The 18185-nt window shown below is 45.0% G+C and overlaps 1 protein-coding gene across 1 annotated transcript in view; it reads left to right on the forward strand.

Moving 5' to 3' along the window:
• The window catches only part of LOC112215641 (sickle tail protein homolog), a 72845-nt gene that overhangs the window by 43905 nt on the left and 10755 nt on the right, over window positions 1-18185 (forward strand). Inside the window, exons 5-12 of the mRNA XM_042299907.1 lie at window positions 6246-7048; window positions 9282-9386; window positions 9971-10029; window positions 12439-12599; window positions 12965-13140; window positions 16055-16191; window positions 16510-16657; window positions 17587-18088. Of these exons, the coding sequence (XP_042155841.1) occupies window positions 6246-7048; window positions 9282-9386; window positions 9971-10029; window positions 12439-12599; window positions 12965-13140; window positions 16055-16191; window positions 16510-16657; window positions 17587-18088 (2091 nt within the window). The remainder of the gene's footprint in view (window positions 1-6245; window positions 7049-9281; window positions 9387-9970; window positions 10030-12438; window positions 12600-12964; window positions 13141-16054; window positions 16192-16509; window positions 16658-17586; window positions 18089-18185) is intronic.

An 18185-nucleotide genomic window follows, 5' to 3' on the forward strand; every position in this document is an offset into this window, starting at 1 on the left:
TGTCGTTCTGCCCCTGAACAGGCAGTTAACCCACTGTTCCCAGGCCGTCATTGAAAATAAGAATGTGTTCTTAACTGACTTGCCTGGTTAAATGAAGGTAAAATTTAAAAAAAAAAAAAAAATAAGACTCAGGTGCATCCTGTTTACATTGATCATCCTTGAGATGTTTCTACAACTTGATTGGAGTCCACCTGTGGTAAATTCAATTGATTGGGCATGATTTGGAAAGACACACCTGTCTATATAAGGTCCCACAGTTGACAGTGCATGTCAGAGCAAAAACTAAGTCATGAGGTCAAAGGAATTGTCCATAGAGCTCTGAGACTGGATTGTGTCAAGACACAGATCTAGGGAAGGGTACCAAAAAATGTCTGGAGCATTGAAGGTCCCCAAGAACACAGTGGCAACCATCATTCTTAAATGGAAGAAGTTTGGAACCATCAAGAATTTTTCTAGAGCTGGCCGTCCGGCCAAACTGAGCATCCAGGGAGAAGGACCTTGGTCAGGGAGTTGATGATAAAGAACCTGATGGTCACTCTGACAGAGCTCCAGAGGTCCTCTGTGGAGATGGGAGAACCTTCCAGAAGGACAACCATCTCTGCTGCACTCCACCCATCTGGCCTTTTATGGTAGAATGGCCAGATGGAAGCCACTCCTCAGTAAAAGGCACATGACAGCCCACTTGGAGTTTGCCAAAAGCCACCTAAAGGACTCTCAGGCCATGAGAAACAAGATTCTCTGGTCTGATGAAACCAAGATTGGCCTGAATGCAAAGCGTCACATCTGGAGGAAACCTGGACCATCCCTCTGGTGAAGCACGGTTGTGGCAGCATCATGCTGTGGGGGTGTTTTTCAGTGACAGGGACTGGGAGACTAGTCAGGATTGAGGGATAGATGAACAGAGCAAAGTTCAGAGAGATCCTTGATGAAACCTGCTTCAGAGTGCTCAGGACCTCAGACTGGGGTGAAGGTTCACCTTCCAACAGGACAATGACCCTAAGCACACAGCCAAGACAACATAGAAGTGGCTTCGGGACAAGTCTCTGAATGCCCTTGAGTGGCCCAGCCAGAGCCCGGACTTGAACCCGATCGAACATCTCTGGAGAGACCTGAAAATAGCTGTGCAGCGACACTCCCCATGCAACCTGACCAGAGCTTGAAAGAATCTGCAGAGAAGAATGGGAGTGTCATACCCAAGAAGACTGTAATCGATGACAAAGGGACTTCAACAAAGTACTGAGTAAAGTGTCTGAATACTTATGTAAATGTGTTAATTATGTTTTGAATATTTTATAAATTTGCATATTTCTAACAACCTGTTTTTGCTTTGTCATTATGGGGTATTGTTTGTAGGTTGAGGGGTGGTTGGCGGACAATTAAATACATTTTAGAATATGTTTTCAGGGATACCGGAGAATGACAACAGCAGAGGCTGTGAGGACACAGTCCGAGACTTTATGTCAACTCAACTGGAACTGCCCACTGATGTTGTGCATAATGTCACGTTCTCCGGAGTCCATGGAATGGGTAAGGCCTCTGGGAATAGGCCACGGGCTATTATTACATGTTTTGACAAATTTAAACAAAAAGGAAATGACGAAGAGCAGGGGCAGAGAACTCAGAAACACTGATTTTGGAATGAATGATCAATTCCCCAGCAAGACCAATAAAAGGAGAAAAAAATGTATCCCATCATGAAGGAAAAGCGTTGCCTGAATCAACGAGTCTCCTTGGTGATGGATAAACTTTACATCAACGGGCAATTGTATCGGGACTCTAGAGTAACTCCCTGGCTATTTTAATTGAATGTTCAAATCTGAGTTTGTGTGTTCTAGTGTATCATGACAACTTCAACTATAACAGATATATGCTATATTGATCTCCACTTGATAAGGAAAGGGCTGCATAATGTATGTAGCCTTCCTAACAAAATACATGAGGTTTTTAACTTGGTCGACATAAGTAATATTCATATTTTGGCTTTGACCGAAACACATTTAGATGCAGCTGTAAATGATGGGCAAATGAACATCCATGGATATTGTCTACTTAGAAGGGACAGGAATAGGGATGGCGGGGGTGTAGCACTGTATATTCAGAATCATATTCCTTTTAAGAGGAGGGATGGCCTTAATGTATGTCAAATAGAGGCACTCTACGGGCTCAAGTAGATCTACCTCGCCAGGCACCCATATTGGTAGGATGTGTGTATAGATCTCCTAGCTCTAAGGTGTCCTATCTGAATGACTTTATGCACTGGGTTTGACCAGGCCACAGATGCAACATAAATGTATCTTTATTTTAATATAAATTGGAAGGATCATAATCATTCAAATTGAAGTAAATTGATGATATGCTGAGAACTGTGGTTTGAAACAAATGGTTAATTGAAAATAACAATTTTGTAATTTATTTAACCATACTACGAGATCATCAACTAATTTGGGTCACCGTTCTGACACATGCATTGATCTGATCTTCTGCAATGCTTAAAAGCCAGGTCAATGCCAGTGGGCTGGACAGACCATAATATTGTGACCATAACCACGAACAGCAAGGTTCCAAAGAATCCCCCAAGGATTGTGTTCAAGATAAATTTGTACCTTTATTTAACTAGGCAAGTCAGTTAAGAACTAATTTTTATTTTCAATGACGGCCTAGGAACAGTGGGCCTTGTTCAGGGGCAGGGGATTTGAACTTGCAACCTTTCGGTTACTGGTCCAACGCTCTAACCACTAGGCTACGCTGCCACCCTGATTTAATCATGAGCTATTTCTAAATGATTTGGCTGCTGTACAATGGGAGCTGATTTATCTAGAGGATGATTTTAAATCACGCTACAGAATGTTTTATGGATTTGCTCACTGAGGTAAGGGACCATCGTGACCCAGTAAGAAAGAGTACAGTTGGGGCTCGTCCCTCTCCATGGATTGATGATGAACTGGGTGAGGCTTTTTCTCAAAGAAATATGGCACAAGTCTTAGCAGCCGAATCTGAACTAGAAATTGATTAACTGAATTATAGAACATTACGTAATTATGCAGTTAAATTGAATCGTAAGACAAAATTTTTATTTTACAACAATGCTTTTATTGATTGTAAAAAGGTATGGAATACAGTTAAGGGCTTATCTATCTCATAGATAAGACATAATAAACTAACATATTGACCCGATAAATACTCAGTCTAAAAATATATATTGATTCTTTATTGCACTAAATCCAAATGTTCTTTTGCCTATTTCTCTTTTCTGTCTGGACAACACAGATGGTGGACAATCTATTCCTAGTATTTACTGAATGTCTGTCTCTTACCAACGGAATACCATTGTGAATAGAGTTTGGCTGTTTTAAATGGTGTATATTGTAAAATAAGCATATTGTTTTCAATTCAGTTGATTGATGACCAACCAAGAGCATTTGTGCATGACTACAACAGAAGAACCATATCTCCACCTTTAAACAGTCCTTGACGCTTTGTTCTGTGCAATCTGCAGCCTCCTAATTTCACTTGCTGACGCTTTCCCCAGACCACAAGAACAGTAGTTCACCTGACTCTCAATTAGTTAATGTGTTATTTGCTCAAGAATCTTTTCTGGTAAATATTTAGCTATCCTTCTGATCATGCATGCAGTTTTAATATACATATTTATTTTACATAAATGACTGATCTGAGACGACCTTGATAAGCAGTTGTCTTGATGCACTCCTAGTAGTTTGCTTTCTGCCACTTCCTCAATTTGCACTCCCCCCCCCATACTTAATTGTATCCCATGCTGTGTTGGCCTTTTCCTAGTGGAACAGACTAACATAACTTCGGTTTTCTTGGTGTTTACAACAAGTTTGTTCCCGGCAAACCCACTCCCTGATATTCTCCAAATCTCCTTGTAATGCCTGCTGTACCTGTTGAACTGAGGGTCTTGCTGTATAAATTGGGTCTTGCTGTATAAATCAAGCTACTATATGTTAAAGGAAATTCTGGCCGGGAATATTCTAATCAGAGGCCGTGGAACAACACGTAATAGAGAAAAATGGAAAGCACAAAGCTACGGAGTTCAAAAACTCACTTTCGAAGTAGACTATTTTCACACGTCTCTTATGGAAATGCTCAATGTTAAAACTGTTTTGGTTTGATAGGATTATTACAAGGTGGACAAAGTACTACATATTATTCCTAAACAAAGGAAAAGCGCCAGGTAGTTGTACGAAGTCGAGCACAGCTGTTCTATGCTGTTTTGTGATGGCTTGTCAATCATAAACAGATGTTATACCTGACACTATGCACTCCTTTCGTCCTCTTGAAAGACCACATTGCATTTTCAATAGTGTGACCTTATAAGGCAGGAGGTCCAGGTTTGTCCGTAGACCTATAAAACATTGCCTTTTTTTTTTAAAGAAATAAACCAACACATCTGAAGATGTGAGGAGAACTAGCGGCGAAATGGGGGAACATTTGGTTTGAGTTTGGCTCATGTGGCCTTTTGGCTCCGAGACCTCTCTCTTTCCACTGCCTCCGTAAGGATCTCATTAGAAGGACAGTATGTCTAGGAGGGTCTCATAAAGTCAGCTCAATCCAGTTTCATATGAGTACTACATGAGGCTATTAGAGTTCCTGCACCAGGCTAGATATACACCCACATGAATCAGGAGTGCTGATGGAGAAGTTGTGAGACTTGTTGTATTTGTATTGGTCTCCACTGCAGTCCTTGGATGAGGTAATAGGGATTTTCATTGTTAGGATGACAGTTTATGGGCAACATCTCTTTTTCTCTCTCTCTTATACAATGACTACCACCTTGGCAGGAGCACATTTGAACTGTCTTGATTCTTTATGGCCATAGGGAATCAAACAGTCACCATATGAAATCATTTAAATACTGGGATTCATAATGAATTAAAAGACGACAGGTGGACGAAAGTGGATTATTCAATTACGAACAACAAAACACGGCGAGTGAGATCACAATAGTAGCCAAGTCGAAGAAAAAACTGTATACAAAACGGCTCCAATAAGCCACCATTTCGGCCATGTGTACAAAACAGGACTTCTGGGAGCGTAATATTGGGATTGCTGGTATTGACACACTAAACAGGTAGTTGTGAACACTTTTTGATGCTTGTCTACAAATAGCAGGGTCGCAACAGATGCGATATTTACATTGAGGTTTAGACCATACGTTTGCTTCCACCGAAGCAGGTGGCTGGCCACAAAAACCACTGAACCACAGTAGAAGTAGTGCATTGGGAAGAAATGAACTAACTCCCTCTCACAACCTGGCAGTGAGTTAACCATGCATTCCTGTGTGTAAAGATCTCTGCATACTCTCTGCCCTCCACGTTTGACTTTTAACTCCCGAAATCTGCTCCAGTCATGCCTCTCCTTTAACCCAGCTGTAGCTGAATGAAGTGATTTCATAGTTTGTCCACAGGTACTCTGGGGTCCTTTTGTGTGGTTCAATGCAGTCACAGCTGCCTGTTTAAAATGGCTGTGCCAGACGACGGAACCTGTTGCTAATTTACCAGATACTTCTTTCCTGCCTGTGGGCACAAAGTTGAAATCATTCTCTCTCTGTGTTTTCACATGTTGGTTGTTTTAAAAGGCACACTGTTATCAGCAACCAGTGGCAATTGAGCTCACAAGCTAGCATGAGCCTTAAAGAAACCCTCAAGGTAATCACCTAGCTTTAAAGTTTAATGTGAATATCCTGCTTATGAGGGGAATTTTATCCCAAAAAAACTTGTTTTCATGTCAAATCATATTTTGTAAGCCTGAGGGTATAGGCAATTTGGGGTGTCTGTGAAATGTTAGTCAAATATTGATAGGGGGGAAAGTATCCCTGTGGTCTTAGCAGGATTTAAGATGTTTTCTCACTCTGAGAATGTGCTGATGCGACATTCTTTTTCTCTAGACCATGAAAACCAACTGTCCTGGCCGGCTTAGAGCGTAATGGTCTGCATCCCAAATGCCACGATATCCCTATTTATTCAACTACCTTTACCGGAGCCCTAGTGAATGACATAGGGAATAGGGTGCCATTTGGGATGCAGGCATGGTGTGTTTGGTGACCTCTCTCCAGAGATGCAGGGTTGACAACAGACCAGAGCTATAGACGCTCAGACGGAGGTGTCATGGCCGACTACCTGAGGGCTGTGACACTCGACAACGCTTGGTTAACATGGTCAATTAACGTAAGTGTAACGTAGTAATAACGTGATTTGGTGTTTTTGGTTCCATTCTTCCTCCAGATGCACAGAGAGGTGATGTATGGCAGCAGAGATGGCCAGCACCCCCCAATGCGACAGCTCTCCATGGGCCCCCCTCCACACCACCCCATGCAGGGCTCCCTGTCCCCACCCACGGCCCACTCCCTGCCCCCCTCGCCCTCCCGGATCCCCTTTGGCCCGCGTCCGGGGTCCATGCCCGGCACTGCCACCATGCCACGGGAGCGCATTTCCAACGCCACCCCTCCCACACGATCTGTGTCCCCCTGCCCCAGCGCCATCCTGGAGAGGCGGGACGTCAAGCCCGACGAGGACCTGAGTGCTATGAGTCCCAGCCTATTGAGGGGTGGAGAGGGGCTGTACGCTGACCCATACTTGCTCCTCAACGAGGGGAGGATGGGCCACGGCCTTGCCCATGGAGGGCACCCTCCTGCTGGGGACATTGTGGACCATGGCAGCCTGGCTGGATACCACCGCGTCTCCATCCGCTCCACAGGCTCCTACAGCGGGCCCAGCCCCACCGATGCCATGGAACAACCGTCACTCTACCGCCAGAAGTCCAGGAAGTACGGAGACAGCCAGCTGCCTACACTGGGCTCCAAGACCCCACCCCCCTCACCCCACAGGATGGCAGAGGTGAGGATGATTGACCTCCACGGGGCGCCACCCCCTCCCAGCGGCATTCCCCAAGAGCGCTCCTCGCCCGTTCGACAGTCCTTCAGGAAGGAGGAAGTGGTGAAAAGCAGAAGCAACATGGCGTCTCCAGTTGTCCCGGACCTCCAGGGTGGTCACGGCCCTATCCCGCCAGCCAACGACCCCCAGACACGGTAAGCCAACCCGGGGGACCTGAGGTGGGGCGGGGGCTCAGTGAAAGGGTCTGATACTGCATGGGGGCATAGATGAACTAACATTGCATCCTTGTACCACCCTAACAGTAACCGTGAGCTGCACTGTTTTAATCTTAGCTCAGACTGTCTCATCATCACCACTGCAGGGCAGAGACATCTCAGTTGTCTGCCCTGTCTCACAGATACATACACACACACACACACACTGCGTGTCTGGTCCGCCTTGTCAAGGTCATCACATTTAGCACAGTGGGCTATAACACTGTGTTATGGTTATGAATATACGTATTGACTTTTATCTAGATCAATTTGGGCCGTGTGTGTAACCAGCTCTTTTGATATGAATAGCTTATCCCTAGTCCCAAAACCTTGGAGTGAAGAGTTGAAGAGGGCTGGTTTACTCAGTTGACTTAGTTGACTCTGTAAACCAGGCCAGCGCAGTAATGGAATAGCGCTTCAAGCCCCCTATCCAGACTGTATATCAATAACACTCTGTCTGCATGCCCCGTGTACATCGTCTGTTAGCCCTGCACTCCGGCAGTCATCCCTGTGGCTATTTCAACCTGGCTCGTTCTGTTTCACTAAAGGACAGAACACACAAGCACAAGAGAGGGCATGAGGGACATACTCCAGCCATACAATTATTTGTGGTTTCATTTGAATGCATTAGACCGGATGGCTATGGGGGTGAGGGGGCTATGTGTGTACTGCTTAGGAAAACCAAAGCAAATATTGGCCAGGTTGGATAAGACCCGGGCTTCCTGAAAGCCGAATCAGGGGGAACAGATCACTAGGACCACCTGCATGGCACAAACACCATGGTCTGTGTCCCAAATGGCACCCTATTCCCTTTAAAGTGCACAATCCTTTGACCAGGGCCCGCATAGGCAGATAGCCTGGTGGTTAGGAGCATTGGGCCAGTATCCAAAAGGTCACTGGTTTGAATACCCAAGCCGACTAGGTGAAAAATCTGTCAATGGTCCCTTGAGCAAGGCACTTAACCCCAAGTCACTCTGGATAAGACTGTCTGCTAAATGACTCAAATGTAACATATATTTGGGACATTCCCATCTTAAATGGGTCTGGGGGAAAAGGAGTAAAGGAATTTATGTGGAAAGGTACTTAATGTACAACAAACAGGGTAGCTTTGTTCACTTACTTTATACTCTATAACTACGGAGTGGCCTTCAAGCATGAGTTGTACTTACACGCACAAAGACTATTCCGTATAGGCACGGTGCTCTATAATGGCTATATAGGCACAAGAAACTTTTCTCTTTTGGCTTTGCATTTCAGTGCCCCGGGGGAGACATAGCTAAGTGTCTGTTTCTCTACAGTACATTGCCTGGCCGCAATATACAGCACTATCAGGATCACAGTCATTTCTCTTGTCCTCATCTAGCCCCATCCAGCGCTCTCACCTCCCCTCCCCTCCCGTGCCATTTAGATATGTGATGACATGTGAAAAGACAGTGCTCCTCTATGTCTGAGCCTCACTGGTCAACGAGCAATCACCAAGCATAAGGATCCCTATTCAACCCTGTGCTTGGTTTTCTTCACATTGCCGATCCTGCCAGAGTAATATGAGAATTGATGAGTTTGTCTTCTCTTTCTCGTCCGGGCGCCCGACAACCAGTGACGCAGTCTATTGTTTTATCCACAATGTGCCCACTAAGGTCCAACTCATCTCAACCTCTGGGCTAAATCTACTAGACAGCCCTGTCTTGTATTCAGAAATTCAGACTAGCCCACTCTTGTTTTTCTAGACTATTCCAGGCAGACTCCAGGAGGGCAAAACAGGCATTCTAAAGTGGTTGTATTTATTACACTGTGTAAGCTGGGATATAAAGTTTATTTTTGCCTGAATGGAGCCGTCACTACCTTTAGCACTGTATTTTGACAGCTTGGAACACTTACTTTTGGCCAGATATTGCTTTAAAAGTGTATTCAACTGTTTATATAGCAGAAGCCCATCTATTTGACAAATCAATTAACTTCTATTCTCACTATCCAGTACATAACTTACTCCTTGTGTTTTTAATTTTATATCGCTAATTTGATTTCTAAGCAACCACGTCTGACATGGAAACAATGCAGGTAGTAGTTAGGAAGTAACTCCTAACTTAAAAAGTACTTATAACTTAAATGTCAAAAATGCCACCGCCTAGTATGCCCCATTTTTAAAAGCTTGATATTCTGATGTTTCCTGCAGAGAGCGAATGAAGGCTATGGAGCAACAGATTGCCAGCTTGACTGGTCTTGTTCAGCATGCACTTTTAACGTCCCCAAACACTAGTGGCACCAACGAGGCTCTCAGGTAAGCAAGAAGATGAAGTGAGGCAGCTTGGGACATTGAGTTCTCTGAGATAAGCCCAGGCTGCCCCAGCCAAAGTGGAAAAAGATAATCGCAAATAAACTAGCTCTCACTTTTAGCCATCTGAGCCAGCCTAGGTAAACAGAACATTGTCAGGGGTAAAATAGGGTGCACAAGGGGTCTGATATTATCTCCATATATTCTCCAAAATGGCTGCCTCTATAGGTTGATATGGCTGCAGTTGACCTTTGCATTTCAACCTACTCTGTGGAGATCTTGTGCTAACTGTGTTTGCTTGGGTTTACAATGAAACATCTCAATGAATGCACGATGAGTGGAATGAACATGGGATCATTTACTATGGGAACAGACTGCTCCTAACAGCCATCATGTTAACATGTCCCTCTGTCAGTCTGCCCAACCATACGTATGGCTGTCTATACGGCTTTTACTAATATGTATCAACCCTAACTGAAGGACAGTGCCCAGGGTTTTTTATTGAATCTCTTATATCGTGATTCAACAGAATTCATAGGTCTCTTTCTCTCACTCTGTCTCCGTTTGTGTGTGTGTGTGTGTGTGTGTAGCGAACGACCCATGAAGACATCAAGACAAGCGTCTCCGGTTCAGAGTGCACACAGTGCAGGTCAGGACCACTATTACCCTTCTGCATGTATCACATCATGAACTGTGTCCCTACATTGTGCCCTATTCCCTATATAGTGCCCTACTTTTCACTTGAGCCCTATGAGCTTTCCTATGGGACCAGGTAAAAAATGGTGCACTATATAGGGAATAGGTTGGCATTTGGGATGCAGCCCATGATCTACTTCACAATACAGTTTTCTGTTGCATATCCACGTTTTCCCCATGATGTATTGCACAGACAAGTCTCATGTTAATGTCACTCAACAGTCTGCCGTATGCTCTCCCCTACCACTCCACTAAAACTGTCAGTGAGTCAGTCACAGACCAGCTTACTTTACTCTTCGCCAAGTCCCCCATATTCCCCCTCAAATCCACTCTTCTCATACAAAAACAGCAAACCTAATATGTGCTGCTGAAAAACAAGAGCAGTGTATTATTTCTTCATCCCCGCCAAGATGATTCAATCTCGTCTGGCTAACAGTCTGCGCAGATGTGGGTTCGATAAAAGAAATGCAATCTGGAGGGCGGCGGAAGGAAAACAGAGCGGTATTTATCTGTCTGCTGCCGAAGCAGTTCCTTACATCTTAGCGATACACTTCTTCTTCTGCTTCTTCTTACACCACACTGATACAATCTGCTGTGTCACGTTGTGTGTGTGTGTGAGTGAATTTCAATCTCTTCAACACCAAAAAGACTGTTCATGTCTCACAGGATTTCCCTTCGTTTATCGTTCCCCCGCATCAAATGCATGAACAATTTACATATTTCTCTTGATTCCTCAGACTCTCTTGTTGTTACTTCATAATCTCCATCACAAAAACACCCTCTCAGTCTCCAAACAGTGTATTGTATCCTAAATGGCATCCTATTCCCTAAAAAGTGCACTACTATTAACCAGAGCCCAATGGGCCATTTGGTACGCAGACAGTAAAACACAGGAAATGCTTTCTTCCGAACCTGCACTTCAGGTCTGTGCTGCTGTCATCCACTATGAGAGGACTGTGGTGAATGTTGGAGGGGGATTACACAGTGCCAATAGCAGTGTGTTCCTTAGCCCCACAGCAGGGCTGTACTGTGGGTGTATCCCAAATGGCACCCTATTCCCTTTATAGTGCACTAACTATATAGGGAATAGGGTGCCATTTGGGATGTAGATCTACTCTGTTTGGAGGGAGCTTAGAGTGTTCTCTCTCTCTCTCTCTCATTTCCTCGCAACATTTCACTCTTTTCATTGTTCCGACACTGGACAGGGACTTTTTCACTTCCGCTAAGGGACTTCATTGGCTTACAACACCGCATTGGAACTTAAAGTGCCACTCCCACAACAAGCGCCCGAGAGACACTCTTCGACCTCTGTCGGTGTTCAAAGGTCATATTACCACACTCTGAATGTGAGGAACAGCGTCATTTTATTCAACTTGAGTTACTGTCAGTGCAGGCTGCAGAGGGCATAGCATGTAAAGAGTAATTATCTTGTCAGTCTGACCGCCTCCGAGGCCAGAGGACATGACTGGCGGTTGTTTTCGATGGCGGGCAAACCCGTCTCCTGTCTCCCATTACTCACAGTGATTTGAAGTGGTCTGCGTACCAAATGCCTCTCTATTCCCAATACAATGGACTGTTTTTGACCAGAGCCCTAAAGTCCCTGGTCAAAAGTAATGCACTACATAGGGAATAGGGTGCCAATTTGGGATGTAGATATGGTGAGTTTGGCGGTCGGCCGTGTGCTTCTGTGGGCAGGCGCCACAGGAAGCACAGAGATGTGTGAGGCGAGGGCTAGCCAGGCCAATGACTCAGAGGTTACGTTTCAAATGACACCCTATTCCCTATATAGTGCACAACCTTTGACCAGGGCCCCTGTGTATGACCTGCTTCCCTATAGGCCCTGGTCAAAAGGAGAGCACTACATAGGGAATAGGATGGTATTTGGGACGTAGACAGACAGAAGGCAGAAGTGAAAAGGAGGAGCGAGAACCTTACTCCCTCCTTTCAATCGCAGAGGAGGAGAGGAATGACATTTTAACGTGCCTGTGCACTTTTGACTGTGTGATATTTCCTTTTCTGTTGATGAGGGAGTAATGTATTGCCTATTTCCTCCAAAGTCTGCAGTGTTGCTCAAGTTTCTGTCACATTGCGAAAAAGATTCCTGTACTTGTGGATACATACAGCATAGCCTGCGTTATGAATAATTCAATGGTATGGGTTTAGATGCATTTTCACACACCGGTTATTGTTTTGATTCCATTGTTGTAAATCAGTTTTCATAAAGCTGGATAGAGGGCTCATCTTTATGGAAAGTGAGCCGTCTATCCAACTCTGTTTTCTTGTGCAGTTTTGTTATCAACTTTGTAGAACTGACTAGCTTGTAGGGGTTTTAAATGTGGCTATTTGATTTGATGTCATTCAGGAGGTTCCCCTATCCTAGCACCCAAAAGTGCCGCACTCCCCTCTGAGAGTGGCTCCACCCCTGCACTACCAGGCTCTGCCCCCTTTCAGGCCAACCTGTTCCAGTTCAAGAAGAATGTCTCGGACCTTCGGCTGCAGCTCCATCAGATGAGACAGCTGCAGGTAACACCCGTGATGCTCTAGGAGTGGGATTAAGGTTCTCCTAGACTCTGATCTTGGGTCCATTTAGCATTTTCCCCCACTAATGGTTAAGGTTAGGATTGGGATAGGGGAAGCTGATCCTAGATCTGTACCTAGGGGAAACTTCACTCCGGAGCCCCTATCTACTTTTATTGGCTATCAATTTGATATCAGCTGTCAATCAGCTGTCAATCCACCCCGTCTATCTGGATTGGTTAAGAAACCGAACTCTTTCTTTCTCATTAATCAATGGAAGGGAATTATGCCACCAGATACAATCAAAGAATGGTGTTCGCTCCTTGAGATGTGTGTGTGTACGTGTGTATATTCATGTGTGTGTTACCTAGCTCCAGAACCAGGAGGCTCTATGTGTGCAGCTGAAGCGGGCTGAGCAGGAGATCAGCATAAAGTTGGCGGAGGCCATGAAACATCTGGAAGACCCAGTCCAGAGACAGAGAGCCCTGGTGGAGGAGGACAGACGCGAGTACCTGGGCTTGGAGGAGAGAGTACTCAACCAGCTAGAGTAAGAGGGAGAGAGCGGGTCAACAACAAATACATCAACAACCATTCCGACCACTAGAATTCCATTTCCTGACTACCACACAACAGCTTTAGAATGTATTTTACTGGGTTATAGTAGTGCAGATGATACTCTAAAACAAACAAAAAAGTGCTTGTTAGTACAAAAATGTTTCATGTTGTCCCTGTAGAACCCAAAGGGGTTTGAATTGGTGTTTTTTCCCTAGCACTACACAGCTGATTCCAAGTATCAGCTCATCATCAAGCTTTGATGATTTGAATCAGGTGTGTACTGCTAAGGCAAAAACAAAAATGTGCAGCCCTTTGGGTCGCCAGGACCAGAATTGAGAAGCACTGCTGCAGGAGAACCCTATTCTTTGGCTGTGGAGAACCTTTTTATATCTGTTATTTGAATAACCCTCTGCATAGCCATTTGTCTGGTTCTTCATTACACTGTTCCAATCAGAGGGTTCTTCATTACACTGTAAAAAAAAATGTCCCGGCTACTGGTTGCAGTGAAAATACGGTAAATATACAAAAAGTGACTTTATTTTTGGAGACGGAATAAGGTATTATTGATGTAAGGGACAGAATGATGCTGTATTCTGATTACTTAGGAGTCAACCTCACTTGGGATTTGGACTCTTCTTTACAGTAATGAAATTTACGGTAACATACTGTACTTTCTTTTTTTACAGCAACTTACAGGTAAGGCTGCCGGTAAGATGCCATAAAAACAAGTTACGAGTTTTACAGTCTAGTGAATACAACCCAGGTGTTATTGGCAACTGCAAGTACACACCCTCCAAATTGCCCATAGGTTTGAACAGGCAGACCATGTCTGTCTCTCATTGGAGCCCAGCAGTCACTGAACAATAAGACCAGGCAGCCTGGGCAGGCAATTATTCACAGCATTCTCTTAATTTAATTCACTCATCGCAGCTTGCCAATTGGGAACATTAATTTAATCCTTTTAATTCTGTTGTTTAACAGGCAAGGTCAGAGTGCTGCCTGGGTAGACAGTGGTAAACAATATTCCCTGATCTCCATCACGATAGGAGCGTTGCCTGAACATTGGTCTTCTGGGGAATCAGACATGCGCAAGGGCGTTGAGCGCTGGATTCAGCTCAGTGTTTTCCTTGGTGCTTTGCCAGTTCTTACTCAGCAAAGGCCTGCAGTAGTGTTTTAAATAAGGCTAGCTAATGAGCTCTGTTTGGCTGAGGGGGGGGACTGTGGTGTGAAAAGACACAGCCTTCTTCTCCGGAGAGAAAACCCAATTTAATATGACCTGGGAGAGTGAGTCTGGGACTCCTTAAAAAAAAAATACTTTGGGAAGAAATGAGGCGACAAACGACCAAGGTTGAAATAGGACTGTTTATCATTGTTAGCACTACTGTAACAAGGCCCTTTAAATCTAAGAGGCTGTAACATGAGGATGCTGCTAACATGGAGGATTTCAAACGAAGGACAGTGGAGGTGTTGTGTTTTGCGCGTTACTTTTCACAAATGTCAGCAGACCTATAGGGTTTTCCGTAGTTCTGAACACATGGTTTTCCTGCATTCCCATTCCTTGGCTCGAAACCGACTGGCCATAGGGCGGCTCATGCAAAAGCCAGATGGGTTGGTCCATCTTTAGCCCACTGGGTGGGGGGTCAGTCTGTCCCTGGTCATTCCTATTTATTTCCAGTCTGTTCCATTCACCAGTCATCACGAGCCTGCCAAGGAGTCTAGATCTGAACCAGCTGTCAGCACTCAGCCGGTGATTCTACTACCCTTGAGCAATAGAGAAAGATGAGAGAGAGTTGAGTGCCCATTAAGCTTCCTCAAATAGATGATCCCTGGGATAGCTTGCATGTTTGTCAAGCCATCTTTAGAAGTGTATTCTAATGCTGCACCATTTCATCGACACATTATAGACATTTACTTTCTAAAGTCCTGTATAAGTTATTTTAAGAAGAAAGAGATGCTTCCCCCCGCCGGCTCTTCAGTTGAATTTTTCCATAGTCATCATCAAGAGGCTCTTCACAAAAGAGGAACTCTCTTTTGACAGCAGCTGTACAAAAAAAAAAAAAAAAAAAAACGTACTCCTCTCAAGGGAATCCGGTGACAAAGAATCTAAATGTTTTGTTCTCCTGCAGTTCAGAGCACCACACAATGCTATCATCTACCCAGCACATGTCCTCTTGGAGTCGACTGCTCAGAATACAGAGTACAGTGTTATCAAAACAATAGGGACTCTACCTAGGAAAGTTGTTGCACAAATAAGCCCAGATTCCATGTGGACACAGTTGAGCGGACTCCCACAGAGGAAGTGCAGTGTGGTCTGACTGAGAAAGTCCGCTTTTGGTCATTAAGGTGAAAGGGCCGACGTCCCTACGGCCCAGATGGTTTTTAGAATATGAACATTGTTGGATTTGATCTGTTTGCCCTCTCAATTTTCAGTTGTCATTCAGCTCAAACTGGTGCTCGCTGTGTGCCAATAAGGTTAAAAATGAGTATTGTCTGCCCTCTAGTGTTGGTGTGCAGTCAGTGTTTTCTGGTGACACATCAAGCATGCTATCTCAAGTCCTTTATGGTGATATGTCGGCATCACCAGTATGCCAGGGATTTGATGGTGCCGTCTTATCTCATTTGGTAGCTGTGGAGATGAAATTAGGATAACGATTGATTGGGCTTTTCCAGATGCTCAAAGCGCTTACATAGTAAGAGGGAAACTCACCTCATCCACCCACCAATGGGTGGCAACCACTTGGGTGATGCACGGCAACCAGTTGTGCCACAAACCTCACCACACATCAGCTCGTATAGTGGAGAGGTGAGGAGTGATATACCAATTAGGAGTGGTGTTTTGAATGTTTGCTCTCTCTGTCGTGTGTGTGTGTGTGTGTGTGTGTGTGTGTGTGTGTGTGTGTGTGTAGGGAACTGGAGCATTACGTGGACACTCTGAAGAGGGAGACCAGCTCGGCAGGGGCTCACAGAGCTGTGACACTGAAGCATGTGGAAGAGGGGGCTGTTAGCCTCAGGAGAGTGGGAGAATCTCTGGCAGGACTCAGAGGTAAGACTGCCCATACAGTGTAGTCTACTTTAAACAGACACAATATCTTAGATGATGTGCATTGCCATGGATTCCATAGGTTTCCATGTGCTATGGTTTTCAGTTACAGGTAAAGTAATAAGTAAGATAATATCATTTCTAACTAACAGTAGTAACACAATACTACAACTAGAAAAAGGTACATTTTCTTTGTTGAATAGCAGTCGCATTCCACTAAAGCAGCACATTAATACATTTGTCCTCCAATGAAGGGTGGTGGTAAAATTTAAAAATATATATTTTTCTAGTATATATATATTTTTTGACATGTTTTCTCAGGAGAGTTCCCGCCACTGCAGACCAGGATGCGTTCTGTCCTGAGGGTGGAGGTGGAGGCAGTTAAGTTCCTCAAAGAGGAGCCCCACAAACTGGACAGCATGCTGAAGAGAGTCAAGTGCCTCACGGAGACACTCAGCAGCCTGAGGAGGTACAGGAACCCGGGCGGGTCTGAGGGAGGGAGGGTGGGGGGGGCGTTCCGATTCTCCGCCCTTCACCTGAAGTGTGCACGTTCCTACCTTGCTCGTGCATTTAAAAGCATTGTACTGGTGAAAGCTTTCCTCACACCAGTTCATTCTTTTTTAAATCCATGAGGAGGAGTGTACACTTTGAAAAAGAAGGGTGGAGAAATGGAATGTAGCCAGAACAAGACAAAAATAACAATAAAATAAAGGTCAGATCAAAGTAAATGAAGTGAATTAAAGTGAAAAGATTTTTTTTTTAAACTCGGTGGCCCGACGTCGTGGAGTGATGGGGAGCGGTTAAGAGAGAGTTGATGGAAAACAGAAGTTTCCAGACAAGTCAGACAGTCAGGCATATGATAATAGTGTATGAGACGCTAACCGTTGACTACGCTGGCGTGAGGTTGGCTCCGCAACGCGACTCCCTGCAGCACCCCATTTCAATATAAATATAAACATCATAAATTTTACACAGGGTGCACCATGCGGCCAAACTCATCTATATTACCTCGTCCTCTTAGTGAGCTTCTCTCCCTGCATGTCAGAGATGATTACACCCACTTTGGTGTTGGATTTGGGCCAAATCCACTTTGTGAGATTTATAGTATTTTCAGGCTAGACAAGCCAGGGTGGTAAAAGTAGTTCTATCAAACTCCAAAGTTCTGTATGCACTGTTCTGTGTTATGAGGTTAGGCGTTTTGAAGCATTCATTCATGGCTCCATGGCATATGTCATCATAGGTATGTTTTACCTTAGTGGGATACCAATTGTTGCAGTTTGGATTACAAACAATCCTGGTTGGAATATTCCAGGAGTGAACACATATTCCAGAATCCTGCTACCAGGATTTTGGGAAAGTAACCTTAATATTGTCTATCCGGCCCTCTCTGCCCTACAGATGTGCTACAACCCCAATAGAGAGCAGCCCGGCCACCAGCACCATGGTGGACCCAGACCCCCCAGCGGAGCCTCCAGCCTCCCTCTCGGCCCTGCCCGAGCCCCAGATCTCCTCCATCAGGTCTGAGGTGGTCATGCCCTCCTGCCCTATGGTCATCCACCACGTCCAGAGCTCTCCGGTCCACATTCAGCAGTCCCAGCAGTCTGCAGCCCTGCTGGTCCAGCCCAGTTCCCCCATAACCCCCACCCAAAGCCAGGGCCGGGACTCCCCCAGCTCAGCCAAGGGCTCCACAGGCACCGCCTCGTCCTCCAACTCCAACCCCTCCAGCCAGGGGGGAAGCCCTGCCCAGCAGAAGAAGACCCCTGCTGTCACTGCTGCAGCCAACCAAGAACTGCCCACCCAGGCTTTGGTCAATAACGGCAGCAATGGGACAGGGAACTTCTTCATCGAGGAGATTCACACCAAGAGCAGCAAGAGCAACAACAGGGCCATGTCTATAAAGGTAAGCCCTATGGAAGTTATAGTACCGTTTCAGTCTTCAATCTATCATCTGTGACATCTCATATCAGATTTCCCCTAAGGGGAAATGTCTATTTCTC

Source organism: Oncorhynchus tshawytscha, linkage group LG16 (assembly GCF_018296145.1).
Source record: "Oncorhynchus tshawytscha isolate Ot180627B linkage group LG16, Otsh_v2.0, whole genome shotgun sequence".
NCBI classification, from domain to species: Eukaryota; Metazoa; Chordata; class Actinopteri; order Salmoniformes; family Salmonidae; genus Oncorhynchus; species Oncorhynchus tshawytscha.